The 20486-nt window shown below is 43.7% G+C and overlaps 1 protein-coding gene across 1 annotated transcript in view; it reads right to left on the bottom strand.

Moving 5' to 3' along the window:
* The window catches only part of LOC144488006 (uncharacterized), a 183829-nt gene that overhangs the window by 64703 nt on the left and 98640 nt on the right, over window positions 1–20486 (bottom strand). The window contains exons 21-27 of the mRNA XM_078206027.1: window positions 19749–19841; window positions 19277–19431; window positions 18540–18612; window positions 14805–14911; window positions 10129–10312; window positions 7105–7167; window positions 2759–2866 (exon numbers count right to left, since the gene is read on the bottom strand). Coding sequence (XP_078062153.1) covers window positions 2759–2866; window positions 7105–7167; window positions 10129–10312; window positions 14805–14911; window positions 18540–18612; window positions 19277–19431; window positions 19749–19841 — 783 coding nt within the window. The remainder of the gene's footprint in view (window positions 1–2758; window positions 2867–7104; window positions 7168–10128; window positions 10313–14804; window positions 14912–18539; window positions 18613–19276; window positions 19432–19748; window positions 19842–20486) is intronic.

Raw genomic sequence — 20486 nt, 5'->3', positions numbered from 1 at the left:
TTATTGTCTGATGCTTCCCTCATTCCCATTGCTGTCTTTGCTCAATATTCCTGCCACCCTCCCAGATGTCAGTGTCACAAGCATCTCCAAAAGCACTGTTTTGGCAAAGATCTCCAATGGTTTGCCTCTGAGGTGCCATTACCTTCTCCAAGTCATCAACATGTTATCAATCTTCCTTAGCCCCATGCTGCTTGTTTTTCAAACATTGTTAATCTATCCAAATCTGACTGCTTTCTTCCTAAAATGGTACCAGTCGGGAAGTCTTGTTGCAGACATACCAGGCATTGGTGAGACTGCACATGGAGGTCTGCATACAGTTTTGGTCTCTTTACTGAAGAAGGGATATACTTGCAGCCCAGTGAAACTTCTCCGAACTGTTCTCGGAGATGAAGAGGTCGACTTGTGAGGAAAAATTAAGCAAATTGTACCTCTGCTCACTGGAGTTGAGAAGAATGAGAAGTGATTTTACTTTTAACATATAGGATTCTGAGGGGACTTGCCAGGGTAGACACTGAGAGGATCTTTCCTCTCGGGAAGTGGGGGTGGAATCTAGAACTGGGGGCCACAGTTTAAAAATAAGGGGTCTCCTATTTACGGTGGAGATGAGGAGGAATTTCCTCTCCCAGAAGGTTGTTAGTCTTTGGATTCTCTTCCACAGAGAGTCGTGGAGACTGAGTGCTCAATTAAGACCATAATCATATCAGCCATAGTCTTATTGAATGGTGCAGCAGGCTCAATGGGCCGAATGGCCAACTCCTGATCCTATTACTTATGATCTTATTACTATGCTTTCAAAAATATGGCTGTGCTTTTGTGCAAACGTATGATTAAAAATGTCATCAGCAACTCTTACTTTGCAGACATAATGATGACACATTCTAGGCTAACTACTGCATTTCATTACTATTTCAATAAAGCAATCACCCTGTATGAAATTGGTTAAGGTCTTTGTTAAAATAGCTGGAAACAGGAAACGCATTACAAAAGTGACTAGACGTTAATTGGCTGTAAAGCTCTCTGGAACATTCTGCTGCATCAATGCAAATCATTAATCCTTTCTTACATAATATAGTAATTGAATGTTTAATGCAACACTTGTTTTTTCTCTAATTTCGCCTCTGCTATAAATGCTGGAAAGTGCTTTCTCAGATGCTTGATAGCTTTTCACTGTCTCACTTCAACACAGCTTTTCCAGTGTGAGCGTTGACAAGATATGGGACCAACATAACCAACACTGATCCTGTCCTAACCACATCTGTACATATGCATAAAGGCTCATTAAATAGAACCATAGAATCCCCACAGTCCAGAAGGAAGCCATTGGGTCCATCGAGTCTCCACCAACTCTCCGAGAGAGCATCTTACCCAGGCCCGCCCACAAATCAAAGTGAAGAACCAATGTCCTTAGGACAGATACCTTTAAGTTTGAAAAGAGGAGGAGAGTGGATAAGATACGTCAAGAAGTAATGTTTAAAATGTGCTGAATTTGTGTGTGGAAAGCTGATAAGATTGTGAGGGGAAAGAAAAACCGAGGAAAGTAAATAATGCCCCAGTTTCTGCTCTTGGGGAAAAATGTGTCTGTGTAGGAGATTGTGATAAGTCTTGGATTTACAAAGTAAGAATGTAGTGTGGAAGAGCTGCATGTAGGATGGCATATTTGGAGCAGGGTAGTTGTAGCATTTGGAAAAAGGGCAGTGAAATTTAGATAGTATAACTGGAGCAGAGAAGGAACTTTCTATTCAGCAATGTTCACAGTAAGTACCTATAAAGAAAGAGGAAGGAACAAAGACTGGGAGAGATAGTGAATGTGAAAAAAGAGAATGAAATAGTTAAAGAGAGTAAGAGAAAGAGCAAAGAGAAAAAAAGAGCTGGAGAAGACTAAAGCCAATTGCATTTTTCCATTCCCACTCTGTTTTAGACAAATTAATTCATAGAATCCCTACAGTACAGAAGGAGGCCATTCAGCCCATCAAGCCTGCACTGACAACAATCCCACGCAGGCCCTATCTTCACAACCCCATGTATTTACCCTGCAAAATCCTGACACTAGTTTAGCTTTTCTTGCTAGGGGCAATTTAGCATGGCGAATCCAACTAACCCGCACATCTTTGGATTGTGAGAGGAAACCGGAGCACCCGGAGGAAATCCACACAGACACAGGGAGAACGTGCAAACTCTACACAGACAGTTACCCAAGGCTGGAATTGAACCTGAGTCCCTAGTACTGTAAGGCAGCAGTGCTAACTACTGTGTCGCCCCTCAATTCAGCTCAATCTTAGAGCCATAATACAGGAACTCTTGGCCTGAATTCTTCAGAATTATATCACACAGTGTGCCTAAAAACTGAGCTAAAGGGGAGCTATTGCCAAAAAGCTAGAACAAAGAAATCCACCATACAGATATAAACGACTGCCTTTATTTGCAAATACAAATTATTTAGCATTTTGAAGCCAAAGCAAACTCAGTGGCAAAACTGGTCAACATTTTCCATTTACCGAAAGTAATCAGATTCTAAATTATAATTCAGAAATAATCAGATTCATGGTACACCCAAAATCAAATGATCTAGTTTGATTTCCCAAGTCTCTTTCTCTTTGCTAAAATAAAAGCAAAATACTGCAAATGTTGAAAATCTGAAATAAAAACAGAAAACACTGGATAAACTCAGCAGGTCTGGCAGCATCTATGGAGAGAGAAACTGTGTTAGCATTTTGGATTCAAATGATCCTTCTACAGAACAGAACCTTTCTCTTCACACCTGGTTCTTCGTTATACAACTGCAGGCCCGGTTCACCCTTTAGGCCTTTAGGTCCATCGAAGCCAAGTTTCCCTGATCTGCCAAGAATTCCTGGAGTACCCTTTGAGCCTGTGGAAGGGAAAAGAGAATGGGTGAATTGCAACAAGCATGCAATGCAAACCAAAACAGCAGCAAGATCAGAACTGTTAGATAGTTAACTGCTTTATTTGGCTGGATTTTCATCCTCGAGGTGGGTAGCAGGAGTTGAGAAATTTCAGGGATTGTGGCCTCAAAGGGGGACTAGGTTAAGTTTAAGTTTATCCATTAGTGTCACAAGTAGGCTTACATTAACACTGCAACGAAGTTACTGTGAAAGTCCCCTAGTCGCCGCACTCCAGTCCCTGTTCGAGTACATTGAGGGAGGATTTAGCACACACCTAACCAGCACGCCTTTCGGACTGTGGGAGGAAACTGGAGCACCCGGAGAAAACCCATGCAGACATGGGGAGAACGTGCAGACTCCGCATAGGCAGTGACCCAAGCCAGGAATCGAACCCGAGTCGCTGGCGCTGTGAGGCAGCAGTGCTAACCACTGGGCCACCGTGCTGCCTTTGTAACAGGGTTGGGCCCACTGCCCCTGAGCGGCAGCCACAAAGGCTGCTGGTTGCAGAGGCGGCCAGTTTAAAAGATCCACTTTGGTGTTTTGGTCCTTCATTCCAGTTATAATAAAAACAGAAAGGCCATCATCCCACACATCCCCACGTTCCATCCATCCCCCCCTCATACCCTCCACTCATCCCTCGATGGCATCTCATACCCTCTATGCAAAATTAAACCCCTGCACCCACTGTCATGGCTCTTCACCCCTCCAAGGCAAGCTTTGACATTCCCATACAAATTCATCAACTATTCGCTGTATAGAATGAACAATGAACCCTATCGTGATGATAGGATGCGTCCAAAAGGCTTTTTAATAATTCATTCTTAAAAACTGCTTTCACGACAGGCCAATCATTCAGACCCTTTAAATAGCAGAAACTGTAAACACTCGAAACCTCTTTATCTTGTATAAATAAACATGGTGAAATTGACAGAAGAGATCACAACGTAAGAACTGTCAATCAACTAATATTTTCCCTGGGGAATCAGCCTTTTCAGCACTCTAATGGATGTCTCTTTTTTCAGCCAAGCCTCATTATGCATTCTTGGCTTGGGATGGGCGGGGGAAGCATTGGTAAGACCTTTTGAACCTACCTTTCAAAAGGTTCCCTCATCCATACAATGGGTCATGACACCACTGAAGTGCTGTGAACTGGGACTCTTTGAAAAGCTGGCCATGACTCCATGAACATAAGAACATAAGAAATAGGAGCAGGAGTAGGCCATCTAGCCCCTCGAGCCTGCCCCGCCATTCAATAAGATCATGGCTGATCTGACGTGGATCAGTACCACTTACCCGCCTGATCCCCATAACCCTTAATTCCCTTACCGATCAGGAATCCATCCATCCGCGCTTTAAACATATTCAGCGAGGTAGCCTCCACCACCTCAGTGGGCAGAGAATTCCAGAGATTCACCACCCTCTGGGAGAAGAAGTTCCTCCTCAACTCTGTCTTAAACCGACCCCCCTTTATTTTGAGGCTGTGTCCTCTAGTTTTAACTTCCTTACTAAGTGGAAAGAATCTCTCCGCCTCCACCCTATCCAGCCCCCGCATTATCTTATAAGTCTCCATAAGATCCCCCCTCATCCTTCTAAACTCCAACGAGTACAAACCCAATCTCCTCAGCCTCTCCTCATAATCCAAACCCCTCATCTCCGGTATCAACCTGGTGAACCTTCTCTGCACTCCCTCCAATGCCAATATATCCTTCCTCATATAAGGGGACCAATACTGCACACAGTATTCCAGCTGCGGCCTCACCAATGCCCTGTACAGGTGCATCAAGACATCCCTGCTTTTATATTCTATCCCCCTCGCAATATAGGCCAACATCCCATTTGCCTTCTTGATCACCTGTTGTACCTGCAGACTGGGCTTTTGCGTCTCATGCACAAGGACCCCCAGGTCCCTTTGCACGGTAACATGTTTTAATTTGTTTCCATTGAGATAGTAATCCCATTTGTTATTATTTCCTCCAAAGTGTATAACCTCGCATTTCTCAACGTTATACTCCATTTGCCATATCCTCGCCCACTCACTCAGCCTGTCCAAATCTCTCTGCAGATCTTCTCCGTCCTCCACACGATTCACTTTTCCACTTATCTTTGTGTCGTCTGCAAACTTCGTTACCCTACACTCCGTCCCCTCCTCCAGATCATCTATATAAATGGTAAACAGTTGCGGCCCGAGTACCGATCCCTGCGGCACGCCACTAGTTACCTTCCTCCAACCGGAAAAACACCCATTTATTCCGACTCTTTGCTTCCTGTCGGATAGCCAGTCCCCAATCCACTTTAACACACTACCCCCAACTCCGTGTGCCCTAATCTTCTTCAGCAGCCTTTTATGGGGCACCTTATCAAACGCCTTTTGGAAATCCAAAAACACCGCATCCACCGGTTCTCCTCCATCAACCGCCCTAGTCACATCTTCATAAAAATCCAACATGTTCGTCAAGCACGACTTTCCCCTCATGAATCCATGCTGCGTCTGATTGATCGAGCCATTTCTATCCAGATGCCCTGCTATCTCCTCTTTAATAATGGATTCCAGCATTTTCCCTACTACAGACGTTAAGCTGACCGGCCTATAGTTACCCGCCTTTTGTCTCCTTCCTTTTTTAAACAGCGGCGTAACATTAGCCGTTTTCCAATCAACCGGCACTACCCCAGAATGCAACGAGTTTTGATAAATAATCACTAACGCATCCACTATTACCTCTGACATTTCTTTCAATACCCTGGGATGCATTCCATCCGGACCCGGGGACTTGTCCACCTTCAGTCCCATTAGTCTACCCAGCACTGCCTCTCTGGTAACATTAATCGTATTAAGTATTTCTCCTGCTGCCAACCCTCTATCGTTAATATTTGGCATACTATTTGTGTCCTCCACCGTGAAGACCGACACAAAAAACTTATTTAAAGACTCAGCCATATCCTCATTTCCCACTATTAACTCCCCCCTCTCGTCCTCCAAGGGTCCAACATTCACTCTAGCCACTCTATTCCTTTTTATATATTTATAAAAACTTTTACTATCATTTTTTATATTAATTGCTAGCCTAGCTTCATAGTCTATCCTTCCTTTCTTTATCGCTTTCTTAGTCTCTCTTTGTTGTTTCTTAAATTTTTCCCAATCACTTGTTTCTCCACTATTTTTGGCCACTCTGTACGCAGCTGTTTTTATTTTAATACTCTCCTTTATTTCCTTCGTTATCCACGGCTGGTTCTCCCTTTTCTTACAATCCTTGTTTTTTGCTGGAATATATTTTTGCTGAGAACTGAAAAGGATCTCCTTAAAAATCCTCCACTGTTCCTCAGCTATCCTACCTGCCAGCCTGCTCTCCCAGTCTACCTTAGCCAATTCATCCCTCATCCTATCATATTTCCCTCTGTTCAAACAGAGGACACTGGTTTGAGACCAAACTTTCTCCTCTTCCATCTGAATCAGAAATTCGACCATATTGTGGTCACTAGACCCAAGAGGGTCCTTCACAATAAGATCCTTAATTCTACCTACCTCGTTACACAATACCAGATCCAAAATAGCTCGTTCCCTCGTCGGTTCCGTAACATGCTGTTCAAGGAAACTATCCCGACAGCATTCTAAGAACTCTTCCTCCATTCCACCCTTACCGACTTGAGTCTGCCAGTCAATGTGCATGTTGAAGTCCCCCATGATTATTGCCGTTCCGTTTTTACACGCATCCCTTATCTGCTTGTTTATAGCCCTCCCCACCTTGAACGTTGCGGTGTACTAGGACATGCCTATCCCCACAACGGAGCTGTCCAGGTTGGAAGTGCAGGGTGCTTGAACCAGCTCTCACCCTTAAACAGCACTGCTGAAAATCGAAAACCCCAGGAATAGGGTCAGGAATCCTGGAATTGGGTCCTGGCCACAATTTTCGCCACTTCATGGAGTCTCCCCGGATTCATGAAAATCTAGCGCCTGGCTTCTTTCTCTTGTATATATGTTAATAATAGCGGACAGATTACAAGGCAATGACCTAACCATAGATTAAATGTCAAAACTTTAACTCAATTCTCAATTTCTTGCTTTTGAGTAGTTCAACCACATTGTCATTCATTCTGTTAGATCTGCCTGTTGCTCAAATTAACATATTTTTAACATATAGTTTACAGGCCTCACAGCCACTTGTTCCAAAGTGCAATACTGTCATCGGACTTAATTAAAGCTAAATACCTGGAGGCCCTGGCATTCCTTTTGGGCCGGGTGGGCCTGAGATACTTGGACATGAAGAGTCACCTACCAGAGAAGAAAGATGTTTGTGAATAATTAATGTAATTTGGGGCAAATGGGATCAAAGGTTATGGGGAGAAAGCAGGATTAGGCTATTGAGTTGGACAATCAACCATGATCGTAATGAATGGCAGAGCAGGCGCGAAGGCCAAATGGCCTCCTCCTGCTCCTATCTTCTATGTTTCTATGTAGAATCATAGAAAGAATCATAGAAACCCTACAGTGCAGAAGGAGGCCATTCGGCCCATCGAGTCTGCACCGACCACAATCCCACCCAGGCCCTACCCCCACATATTTTACCCACTAATCCCTCTAACCTACGCATCCCAGGACTCTAAGGGGCAATTTTCTTTAACCGGGCCAATCAACCTAACCCGCACATCTTTGGACTGTGGGAGGAAACCGGAGCACCCGTAGGAAACCCACGCAGACATGAGGAGAATGTGCAAACTCCACACAGACAGTGACCCGAGCCGGGAATCGAACCCGGGACCCTGGAGCTGTGAAGCAGCAGTGCTAACCACTGTGCTACCATGCCGCCCATAATATATAATCACACTGCTGTATTAATTCGTCACAGCTTGCAAATATAACTTCAGATAATATTACAAAGTATGCTACTGTATAACCTGAAACTGATAAACTTATCCAATTATCTTTCTAAGATTTCTAAATATAACTTCAGATAATATTACAAAGTATGCTACTGTATAACCTGAAACTGATAAACTTATCCAATTCAGGCTATGCTTAATCAGGATTTTGTGGTTAAGATTTCTGTATGGATTAAGAACTCTGTACACAAAAGAGTCAAGGAAATGATGGAGTTTAGAAAGATGAGGGGGGGATTTCATTGAAACTTACAGAATACTGCAAGGCCTGGATAGAGTGGACATGGAGAAGATGTTTCCATTAGTAGGCGAGACAAGGATCCGAGGGCAAAGCCTCAGAGTAAAGGGACGATCCTTTAGAACTGAGGTAAGGAGGAATTTCTTCAGCCAGAGGGTGGTGAATCTGTGGAATTCATTGCCATAGGAAGCTGTAGAGGCCAGGCCTTTGAGTGTATTTAAGACAGATTAAGACAGGTTCTTGATTGGTAAGGGGATCAAAGGTTACAGGGAAAAGGCGGGAGAATGGGGTTGAGAAGCTTATTAGCCATGGTCGAATGGCACAGCAGACTCAATGGGAAGTATGGCCTAATTCTGCTCCTATATCTTATGGTCTTATGGTCAAAAAGGTTGGCTTTGTGATGGGTCTTGAGAATCTGGCATCAGGACCAATACCTTTTAAGGGATAAAGATGTTCGATTCGAGAAAAAAATATATTTCTCCCTGACATTGATTGAGGCACCTTGGTGGCTGCACTTTGATAAAGTAGGGACTGATACCTTATCTTGAATTTCAGAAGACGTTTTAGAAAGTATGGGTTGGTACACAAGTGCAAAGTCATAATCCAGATATATTTATTATCAAAATATAGCATTGACTATTTTGACCCATCGGAACTGATACAGAGAAATTCAGCTTTTAAATACACTGGCTCAGACAGATTTCTGCTACCGAGGCAGGCGCATATCAACCCAGGAAACAAAGGTTAGATGACCTCATGGACAGCTGGTGCCACGGTGGACTGGTTTAAAGACTCTCCTTAGCTCTTTGGGACTTTGACCCAGTGATATTAAAGGCTATCAGGCCTTTTACCCCTCACACCACATATGCTCTCCCACCCGCTTCTGTTCCCACCTCCATGCCCTCCATGCCAACCCATGCCCCCATCGACGCAATGTCAATTCATGTGCTCACCCACCTCCTTAATGGCCCTTCACATTCTGCATGTTAACCTGTGCTCCTTCCATGCCCACTCACCCAGTGTACAGCATGTAAAGCACCAATAAGCCATTTAATAAATGGCATGTGTGGAACTGCTTAGAAAAAAATCCATCTCTGGAAAAAAAAAGTTCCGCCATTCTTACAATCCTATAAAATGCCAATCAGACAAACATGTGATAATGGCTAGATGCCGGTCCATCTATCGTGTAAAGGGTATAAAGTTGGACTGCTCCTATTGTCTCATTGAGATAAGGTTTTGCTGCTTGTTAGTGCCTTGTCTCCACGAAGCTTCGTTAAAATAAAACTATTCTTGAAACCTTCAAGCCTGACCTAGTGGTACTTTTCCCACAACAGTGGCAAACTACCACTGACAGAAAAACAACAAAGAAAATGGCTCAAGATTAAGCATCAACACACAATGAGCCAAGGACTCACTTTCAGGCATAGAACATATGAATGTATGAATGAATTTCTGAATGGGTATTTTCTTTCTTTATGAGCATTTCAAGACTTGCCATTGTTATGATATGGCTCATTGGTTCTGTATGTAGTGCATACTGGCTGAGTAGGCGCGAAGGGGGCATGGGGGGGCATGAGCATGTGAGGCATGGAAAGGTTAAGATGAAAACATTGGCAAACCTTTTAAGTAAGCCTTTCAAAAGGTTTCTGAATCAGGACAATAGCTTACAACGCCTCTGAGAGACTATGAACCTTAGTCCTCAAGAAATCGGCTTGACTCCATGACAATTGTGGTGGGGTACAAGATGCCTACCTCCATAATGGAACCAAACAGATTTGGAATGTACAATACAGGTTCACTACCTGTACAGTTTCCCGTACCAGTGAAAATTGTCAGTGTCGGGATTAGGGGCAGGAATCCGGCATCGGACTCCGCCCACCATTTTGAGAGGCTTCTGGAAACAGCCCAAATCCACGAAAATGTGGTTCATAGCCCTGCAGTTTCACAAACCTGCATTGCATTAGAGTAGTATTACATTACAGCCCTACATTACAGTCAGGTTTGCAGTCCTATGTTACATTAATTTCCTGTTAAAATCAATCTTTATATGACACTTGTAATGTAGTAATTAAAAAATGTTTTTCAAATTTCACATTGGACTATTTCAGATTTCATTACCTTTTAGGCCTTTTTGGCCTTTAGAACCTCTTTCTCCTGGAAAGCCTCTCTCTCCCACAGGACCCATTTGACCTTTTGGACCAGGATAACCTGAACCTGAGGGTCCGGGTGGTCCTGGACTAGCCAAACGTCCTGGAAACCCCCATAAACCTTTGTCCCCTGGAGGTCCATGCTTTGCATCGCCCTATGGGAAATATAAATACAAAGGCAATTAAATATTTAAGCTTCAGTATCAAGATAAAAATGATGAAGAATGTCTTTAACCTTACATGTCAGAAATCAGTAGAGTGGGCAATTAAAAGTCACCCAGATTAATTTTACCTATCCTGGATCCAATAGGGTCTGACAGGTTCCAATTTTCACCAGCTTTCCTGAGAAGGCAGCCAAAATCACAGCTCAAAACCATCCGGGTCCTTTTTAACATATGCATGTCTGGTCCTGATGGTGCCATCAGGTGATGACAACAGGTTTTACTAGGCAGCTTGATTGGGAATGAGTTTCCCCACCAGGCCAACTCAGCAAGGAAGAAGATTTGAGCCAAAAGAGGTCCAAAAAAAAGCATTCTACTTTTGTGGGAGAAGCTGGGATTTCCAGCACCTCATTTCTAACTTACCCCTTGGTGATTACATACATCAGTTTTGAACAGCTCTCTTCAAGTTCTTGGAAATGGCAATTTGGTGACCTCAATGTCTCCTATTTTTCATCTACTCAGCTTCCTCATAATGTTAAATCCTCAGTGCCCAGAATTTCCTTGGTTGACTATGCAAATGATATTTTTCACTAACAGGTTGCTGCTGTCAGTCCAAACAGACGCTTTGCCAGACATACATTGCACATGAATTTCAGTGCCTGTTGCAATGCCAGGTATATAGGTCATAAGTCTCAGCGACTGGCTGATCGAATCAAACAACACGTTCCTTCAATTGTACATCATAAGCAAATTGCAGACCGTACTTAACCATCCTGCACTTGCAAAACCCGAAAGAAAACGTCCACTGCTGAACAATCCTGAGTGTGCCAAAAGCAACACTAACAACCAACTTAAGACCATCAGCTGAACTCATATTGTGGCTCATTTACCTCTGCTAGAATTGAAATACTATCATGGGACCAATTCCCCACAAAAGGAATATGTTCAGGCCTTACACTTTTTATGAATGACCCAGGAGCTTGGTGAGCCTATAGTTCCCCATAGCTTTCGCCATGACAAAGCCTTGGCCAACTTGCCAACCAATTAGCATTCTTTTCTCCTATAAACAACTATAAATTGTTGTGACTGTTTAAAATTTGGCATTCTTGTCTTTACATTCCTGATGAGTGCAAGATGAAAAGCTTCAGCAACATGTCCCCCATTTCAAAAATATTCAACTAATGTTTTCCTGATGATTGGTAGGGACCAGAATTGGAGACAATGTTCCAAATGATCTCTGTGCAGAAGAATAATACGGGCTCCTAATTTTATCTGCTTCTTGTAGGCTGCAAAGAGACATTGATAGGATGCAAAGCTGGGCTGAAAAATGGCAAATGGAGTTTAACCCTGATAAGTGCAAGGTGATTCATTTTGGTAGGACTAATTTAAATGTGGATTACAGGGTCAAAGGTAGGGTTCTGAAGACTGTGGAGGAACAGAGAGATCTTGGGGTCCATATCCACAGATCTCTAAAGGTTGCCACTCAAGTGGATAGAGCTGTGAAGAAGGCCTATAGTGTGTTAGCTTTTATTAACAGGGGGTTGGAGTTTAAGAGCCGTGGGGTTATGCTGCAACTGTACAGGACCTTGGTGAGACCACATTTGGAATATTGTGTGCAGTTCTGGTCACCTCACTATAAGAAGGATGTGGAAGCGCTGGAAAGAGTGCAGAGGAGATTTACCAGGATGCTGCCTGGTTTGGAGGGTAGGTCATATGAGGAAAGGTTGAGGGAGCTAGGGCTGTTCTCTCTGGAGCGGAGGAGGCTGAGGGGAGACTTAATAGAGGTTTATAAAATGATGAAGGGGATAGATAGAGTGAACGTTCAAAGACTATTTCCTCGGGTGGATGGAGCTATTACAAGGGGGCATAGCTATAGGGTTCGTGGTGGGAGATATAGGAAGGATATCAGAGGTAGGTTCTTTATGCAGAGAGTGGTTGGGGTGTGGAATGGACTGCCTGCAGTGATAGTGGAGTCAGACACTTTAGGAACATTTAAGCGGTTATTGGATAGGCACATGGAGCACACCAGGATGATAGGGAGTGGGATAGCTTGATCTTGGTTTCAGATAAAGCTTGGCACAACATCGTGGGCCGAAGGGCCTGTTCTGTGCTGTACTGTTCTATGTTCTATGTTCTTTGGCACAGAAGTGCAGGTGGACGTAAATTGTGGGCTGGGAAGGTGTTTCACCAGGTCACCACTCCTTTACCCAAATTTTGGGGATAAGTTATGCCATTCGTCCTCTCATACCTGGTAATGACAACATGCACATGAGAAAAATGTGTATCATGATTTGTTTCCGGTCATTTGTTCCTTTGAACGTGGGAATAAAGAATGACGATGCAGAGAGAACTTAACTTTTAATAAGCCAGTTTTAGCAAAGTAATTGTTGGTGCAACTGAAATGGACTGTATGGATACTGGCAATTTTTTAAAAGTACTTGTTCCTTGGGATCATTTTGATAATGGAGCACTGCGTTAGTATCATTTTCCACTCTTCCAGGCCCCTCAACCTAAAGGGGTAAAACTTACTCAAGAGATCCCCCTGATTTCCTGTCATAGGTTTGGGAAAAGACCAAAAGAAATCAGGTAAATGAAATTGAGGAAATCCTGTGGAAATTCTATCCCATTAGTTCACGATCAAGAGACTGGGGTGACCACTACAATAATGAAGAGGATGAAGGTGAGACGTTATAAGGGTTCACCCACAAACAAGCTCTCATTTTCATTTACAGTCTCCTTTTGCTTTGCAGCATCGTCCATTTTGTCATTTAATCCCTCGTGCCTTCCACCCCTTCAGAACGCTTCCCTTTTGTTCCCTCTGTGCTCCCTCCTCTCCTGACCCCCACCGTACCCCTTCCTTGCTTCTGTACTTGCTCAAAACCCGTTACCGCTCTACCATTTCCCAGTTCTGATGAAAGGTCATCAACCAAACGGGCAAGATTTTACCAACTTCCAACCCCACCCCTCCGAGATTGGGTTAGGAGGCGAGGTGGGGGGAGCAGAGTCAGCAGGGGCAGCATGGTGGCACAGTGGTTAGAACTGCTGCCTCACAGTGTCAGGGACCCAGGTTCGATTCCAGCCTTGGATGACTGTGTGGGTTTTGCATGTTCTCCCCAGGTCTGTATGGGTTTCCTCCAGGTGTTCCAGTTCCCTCCCACAGTCCAAAGAAGTGCGGGTTAGGCAGATTGGCCACGGTAAATTTCTCCTTAGTGTCCAAAGATGGATTAGCCATGGTAAATGCTTGGGGTTATGGGGACAGAGTGGAGGGGAGGGCCTTAAGCAGGATGCCCTTTCAGAGAATCGTCAGGGCAGGCTCAATGGGCCAAATGGCCTCCTTCTTCACGGTAGGGATTCTATGAAAATGCTGGAGAGCACCGTGGGGAGGGTCCCCTGATGCACTCCCACTGCCGTATCATTTTACCAATGGTGGGAACAGGAATGGCTCCTTACCTAAATAAAGACCCAACCGAGGGTCATCTTCCCAGGTCGCTGGAGGTTTGTCAGTGGCAGAGCAACCTGGTGTTGTGTGGGAAGGCTGCATGTAGGCTTCACGGTGGTGATGCAGTTAGACCAGTGTTGGACAACTTGCAGCCCAGGGGCCACATACAGTCCACCTGCGTTCTGAGTGTGGACCATGAGACATTTTGTTGACCGTTGTCCATGCGCAAAGTTGCCACATTAATTTTTTTTCCCTACTGTTATGACTGAAATGATTTGCACATAAAGCAAGGGCAAGTGAAGTGAGGTGCATGCTGATTGCTCACAACATTGATAGTGAGAGCCGTGTGCTCCCCCTGCATCCAAAGTGTAAATATTTATTTTGTTTTTGCCATTTGAAGTTGATGATAATTCTATTAATAAATAACTGATTAAGCATTTTCTGTAACTTATGAGATATTCATTGCATATTAAATATATTCAATCTTATTCATGGGGTCATGGTTAGAGAACAAGCCTGATTTCAATATTGCGGCCCACTGAGAGGAAAGAGGACCACTAATGCGGTCCACTCATTAGCCTAGGTTGTCCATCCCTGGGATAGATCAACTAGGGAAGGACTCCACACGGTAATGGCCATCTCCATAACCGCGTCACTGCCACTGGAGGGTACACCCCTCCAATCACCAGGATCTGCCTGCTGTGTGCCTCCCTCAGCAGAGAAGCGATTTGACTTCCTCCTCTGCAAAAGGGTGGCCTCTCGTTCTCTTTACAGACCTGCAGGGGTCACCTCTTGGTGGCATTGCTGAGGCTGCAGAGTTGCCCGCCCTCTGACTGGGTCATCCTTGTGAGGAGCCAGCCTGCCATCCTTAACTGGACAGCGGGTCTGGTGGTAACGTCAGGGCTTACCCCAGCCAGTAAAATCCCCACCTTTAGCTCTGCTTCCCCCTCTTCAGATGCTGCCGGCCCAGCTGTGTATTTCCAATATTTTCTGCTATCTAATATCAGATTTCCAGCATCTGCAGGACTTTGCTTTTGAGATACTTACTGGAATTCCAGGCGGTCCCATGCGGCCTGAATTTCCAAATTGACCGGATTGTCCTGGTTTTCCCAAAGCTCCTCGAGCTCCTAGATCACCTCGATTTCCTTTCGCTCCTGTTGAAGAAAGATATAAAAAAATTCAGTATCTGCAGTATGTAACATAGGTAACAATAACTATACTTTAGAGGAGTTAATGATTGTACATGAAGCACTTGCTACATTTCTGTAAGTTTTGAGATATATCGCATTCTAGAAATGCAAGCATTTTCCTTTCTTCCAATGCAGCTTCTCATATTATTGGGCAGGTATTTATGAAAGAAGTGTGTTTTGTAGAAGATGTGACCTGCAACCTCTTATACACAGTTTGTCCTATTCAGTGAGCTTTCCAAATGTTTTAATTTTCGGTTAAAGCGTTTCTATGTATGTCCCAGCATAATTGTTTGCCCTACAAGTGGCCCATTTCAGAAAATGACTCTCTTCCATTATGAAATTCTTACTCTCAGTCAGCTGATTTTTCCATAATAAAAAGTAGAAAAAGATGAAATGAATCAGCATTTCAGGCAGCGTCTGCAGAGAGAGGAACATTAGTTCTTTTTCCCACTCTGCACACTTTCACTCGCTTAAAACATGTAGCATCCCTAACCTTCCCAGTTCTGATGGAAGGATAATAACCGGAAATATTGGGCAGGACCGGACATTCATAGAATGCAGAAGGAGGCCATTCAGTCCATCAAGTCTGCACCGACCACAATTCCACCCAGGCCCTATCCCCTTAACACCATGTATTTACCCTAGCTAGTCCTCCTGACATTAAGGGGCAATTTAGCATGGCTAATCCATCTAACACACACATCTTTGGACTGGGAGGAAACCGGAGCACCCGGAGGAAACCCATGCAGACACGGGGAGAATGTGCAAACTCCACACAGACAGTCACACCCAAGCTGGGAATCGAACCCGGGTCCCTGGCGCTGTGAGGCAGCACTGCTAACCACTGTGCCACCGTGCCGCCCCATTCTTGCCTGAAGTGAACAGGACTTTTTGCTGTTCCGTTAAATTTTCTGTTCCACCCCTGATGATTCCTGCGACAGGCAAGACTGGAAAACCTAGGCCGTTAACTCTGTTTCTCCCTCCATGGGTGCTGCCGGACCTGCTGAGCATTTCCAGCATTTTCTGGTTGTATTTCAGACTTCCAACATCAGCAGTTTTTTTCTTCATTCAAGGGGTGTGAACGTCGCAAGCAACGCCAACCTTTATGTCCCATTTGTAACTGCCCTTGAGAAGGTGATGTTGAGCCACATTCTTGAACCGCTGCATTCCACGTGGTAGAGGTACACCCATAGTGCTAATAGGAAGAGAGATCCAGGATTTTGACCCAGCGACGCTGAAGGAATATGTCCAAGTCAGCATGATGTGTGACTTGGAGGGGAACTTGCAGATGGTGTTATCCTTGTCCTCCTAGGTAGTAGAGGTTGCAAGTTTGGGAAGCACAGTCGAGTGAGTCTTGGCGAGTTGCTGCAATCCATTTTATAGATGATACATACTGCTACCACTGTGCACCAGTGGTGGACACAGTGCAGATTTAAGGTGATGGATTAAGAGGGCTGCTTTGTCCTGGATATTGTTGAGCGTGTTGAGTGTTGTTGGAGCCACACACATCCAGGGTGGAGTGCATCCCATCAAATTCCTGATTTATGCCTTGTAGCTGATGGTTTTGATGGGGTTAGGTGGTGAGTTACTTGCTGCAGAACTCCCAACATTTGAACAGCTCTTGTCAGTACAGTATTTAAGTGACTGGTCCAGTTAGTTTCTAGTCTTTACTAACAACAGAATATACCAGGGAATTGGAGCAGAAATATATCCGTGACTGAATACAGGCAGATAACATTTTCTCTCCAGCAAGTTCTCCAGTTCATTTTGGTGACATGGATTTGGGCTGAAAAAAAAAGATGGGGGCAATTTTCCCACTCACCGCACCTGGCACAGATTTTCCTGGCCAATCCTGGAAAAATTGGATTTGCACCCAGCATGAAACAGTTTGCTATTGACCTGGTCCCTTTTTACTGGTGTTGGGGGGGTGGTCATGATGGGGGGGGGGGGGGGGGTGCATGTCAGTTGTCACAATGAGGGACCCATTGGGAGGACCCTGATGCCGGTGACCCGTGTCGAGGAAGGGTGGGGAACATGATGTCTGTAGGGGAGGGAGGGTGTCTCACGGTACACCGTGAAATTGGGGCACCTTTGCGAAATGGCGCCCAAGCGCTCTGAAGCAGGGCTCACCAGCGTGGTTATATCACACACCTAGATGGATGCATTCTCCAACATGGGCTTTTAAAAAAATCTGCAATTGGACACAACTGCTCTACACAAACATCAGTGGCACAGTTATCAAGATGTGGAGATGCCGGCGTTGGACTGGGGTGAACACAGTAAGAGTTTTAACAACACCAGGTTAAAGTCCAACAGGTTTATTTGGTAGCAAATACCATTAGCTTTCGGAGCGCTGCTCCTTCGTCAAATGCAGAGCACATTTCCACTCCATCTGACGAAGGAGCAGCGCTCTGAAAGCTAATGGTATTTGCTACCAAATAAACCTGTTGGACGTTAACCTGGTGATGTTAAAACTCTTACAGTTATCAAGCACAGGGGTAATGGATGATTGGGACATTAGAGACTTGGAGAATAAAACCATTTAAATTCAGGATTAGATACAGATAAACAATCTCACCTTACATTGTCTTCACAATGTACCTTAACCTCAAGCTTAAGCGAGCAATTGTAGCTTCATCCTCAAATGTAATGAACACTATGCAAATATTCATTGCAATGCAGATTATAACATCTGTAGCAATATATTGTTAGGGACCAGATCGGAAACTCCAAGATATATTATGAAGTTAGCCTAGACCGCAACTATTTTTGACTTTGGCATTAGTGTTAGCTTAAGACGTTTTGCTCCATGCGTGATTCTATTGACCCACGAGGAAGTGTAATTTAAAACACACTTTATTTGACAACACAGTTTAACTATAACAAACAGAATTAGTATATCTTTTACCAATTGAAATATTTAAACATGACAAGGTATCATTTTTAACTGTTAGCTATCTCTATTAGTTCCAATTTAAGTAATATCCCATAGATGTAAACTCCTCTTCAAAAGCAGTCTCAGACTCTCAGACAGCAGTCTCTAGAGAAAGACCTGTCTTCATACAGTAGAACTCCAGCGAAGGACCTGTCTTCACACAGCAGAATTCCAGAGAGAGGAGGAGAAAACACCTCTTGCCTTTTACGGACTGCTGGAGGGAGATACCTATTTTCTAGCAGGTCCTTGACCTCAATTTCCAGAGAGAGAGAGAGAGAGAGCTACTGCTTTATACAAATTAAAACAGCAACTGCCTGCTTTTCTCTCTGTAAGCCTGGGTTTTCTTCTCGTCAATCAACTTAATTAAACCCTACTCTGAAACCGCAAGAAGCAACCCAGCAGTAACAAAAGTTGCATTAACTCAGATTAAAACAAACACTCCAATAATTAAGAGTAATCATTCTTCTGTATTATCAGCATGTGTGGGCTACCGGTATTGGACAATTCAGCTCCATTTTAAACAGAGTTGAATCTTAACATCACCTTCACAAGAAACATGACACAAATACACTGCATAAAGGCACAGTATAGTCACAATATTTAATTATGTCTTAGTAGGAAACTTTAGGTGGTTTAAACAATTTAATGTAGGATTACCTTTTTTTGCCCGTTGAGTTGGTATTCCTTTCTGGCCCTTTGTACCTGGAAAGCCGTTGTTCCCAGGAGGTCCCTATGGGTATAAACAATGACACTCAGATTGAGAACTGGCATAACCTAGTTTAGTCTTGGGTCATGTTCTTATTCTTCTTGAATTAAGAGACTGTACAGGGCAATGAAACAGCAATCATTGGCAACCTCCTTGGTATCTGATACACCATGAATTAGACACATCTCAAAGTCATCTCTAAATTGTCTCAACAATGCAGATTGTTTTCAATAATAGGAAAGTGCTTCTACGGCAACTATACTGTCATCCTCAGATATGATTAGATTCTGGATAAATTCTAACAATGTATGCTCCATTGCCAAAGGTTTTATGCTATAGATTGATGCCAATTTGCAACTTGGATGAGCCAGCTCAAACTTCTTTCATTTACACTTTTAATCCCTTTAATCAATGTTAGATTTAAACCAAGACCCCAGTTATGAAGGACAGTACTGTCATCCAATATTTGCAAACACCACCCTCACCAAAGTGTTGATGTAGAGTTACAATCACAAGGTACAATATTCAACACACGTATTAGAATCAAAATATCAAAGCACTCAATGTTTTATTTCTGATTTACAAGAATCCTTTCCCAAATAAACTCAGGATTCAAACAGTATATGTATTGTTCCTTTTCACTCATTATAAATAACTGTTTCAGATAATTTACTAGTACTATGCTCACAGTAAGTCCTGGCAATCCGTCTGATCCAGGTGCTCCATGGTCACCCTGCTCTCCCTTTCTTCCTGGATTTCCAGGATTTCCTTGAAGGCCTGGAATACCTGGATTTCCTGGGGGTCCTGGAGTACCTGGGGTGTAGGCACAATCCCCTGGATCTCCTATTCAACAAAAGCCAAGTCTTAATATAATGGAAAGTAAATTTAGCGAAAATATTCCTTGCATATTTCTTATCTAACCATTAGACTTATTTTTGGTCTTGGTTAGTGAAATTCAGTCCATATGCACCAGTTTGACACAATGGATGGGATTCTCTGGCCCCAGCCACCATCGGGTCTTGCTGAAAGTCAATGGACTTCTGGCTGGGCCATCACATCCCATCCGACGGAGCCGGAAAATCCTAGCCTACGGAATTTGACTAAAAGAAAGTAATTAAGTATATTCGTAGTAGAGTGTCCATTAGTGTCATAACACTTACCTTTTAAACCCCGATTTCCTGTTAGACCTGGAGATCCTTGGCGACCCATTGGACCTGGCAGCCCTGGAGAACCCGGTCTTTCACAAATAAAACCTATACTTTCATCCAGACAAAATAAATCGTCAGTGTACACAACCACATTTCTGTTTGGCATAGTTGCAATTTTTGACATGTATTTGGGATTATTTTCGAGGTTTGTATTTCAGTAACTAGCTCCACTGCTCCCAGTTACATTTTCATTTTGGGAATCCAGGTAAGACAGTCCAGAGGAAATTTTATTTCCCCATTCCTTTTCCCCGGACACATGCTAAGGATGTCCCAATCGTGAATACTAAAGGCTGTAGGATCGTCTCTAGCCAGGAAACGCAAATAGGGCAGGCCAAAAACAACATGACACAGGACAGTGATAACATAATTGGATGCTTGCGGATCTGATGAAGTAACTGCAGTGTATCTTGTGGATAATACATACTGCAACCACTGTGCGTGGCAGCTTGAGGGAATGCAAATGGACTCCTGTGGCACTGGAGCCAATCAAGCGACACTTGATAGCATCAACCTTCTTTAATGTTACTTTGGACATAATCCTTTAGATATTTGCTGATATTACTTTGGACATAATCCTTTAGATATTTCCTGACATAAACTTTGTAGATGGTGGAGATGGACTGAAGGATTAGCAGGTAAGAATGCAGCCTCTCTCTACTCCCATAGTGATATTGTTGACATGATATTTGA

Source organism: Mustelus asterias, chromosome 3, assembly GCF_964213995.1.
Source record: "Mustelus asterias chromosome 3, sMusAst1.hap1.1, whole genome shotgun sequence".
Lineage (NCBI taxonomy): Eukaryota > Metazoa > Chordata > Chondrichthyes > Carcharhiniformes > Triakidae > Mustelus > Mustelus asterias.
The sequence above is the reverse complement of the archived record's forward strand: the minus strand, read 5'-3'. Positions and strand labels throughout refer to the sequence as shown.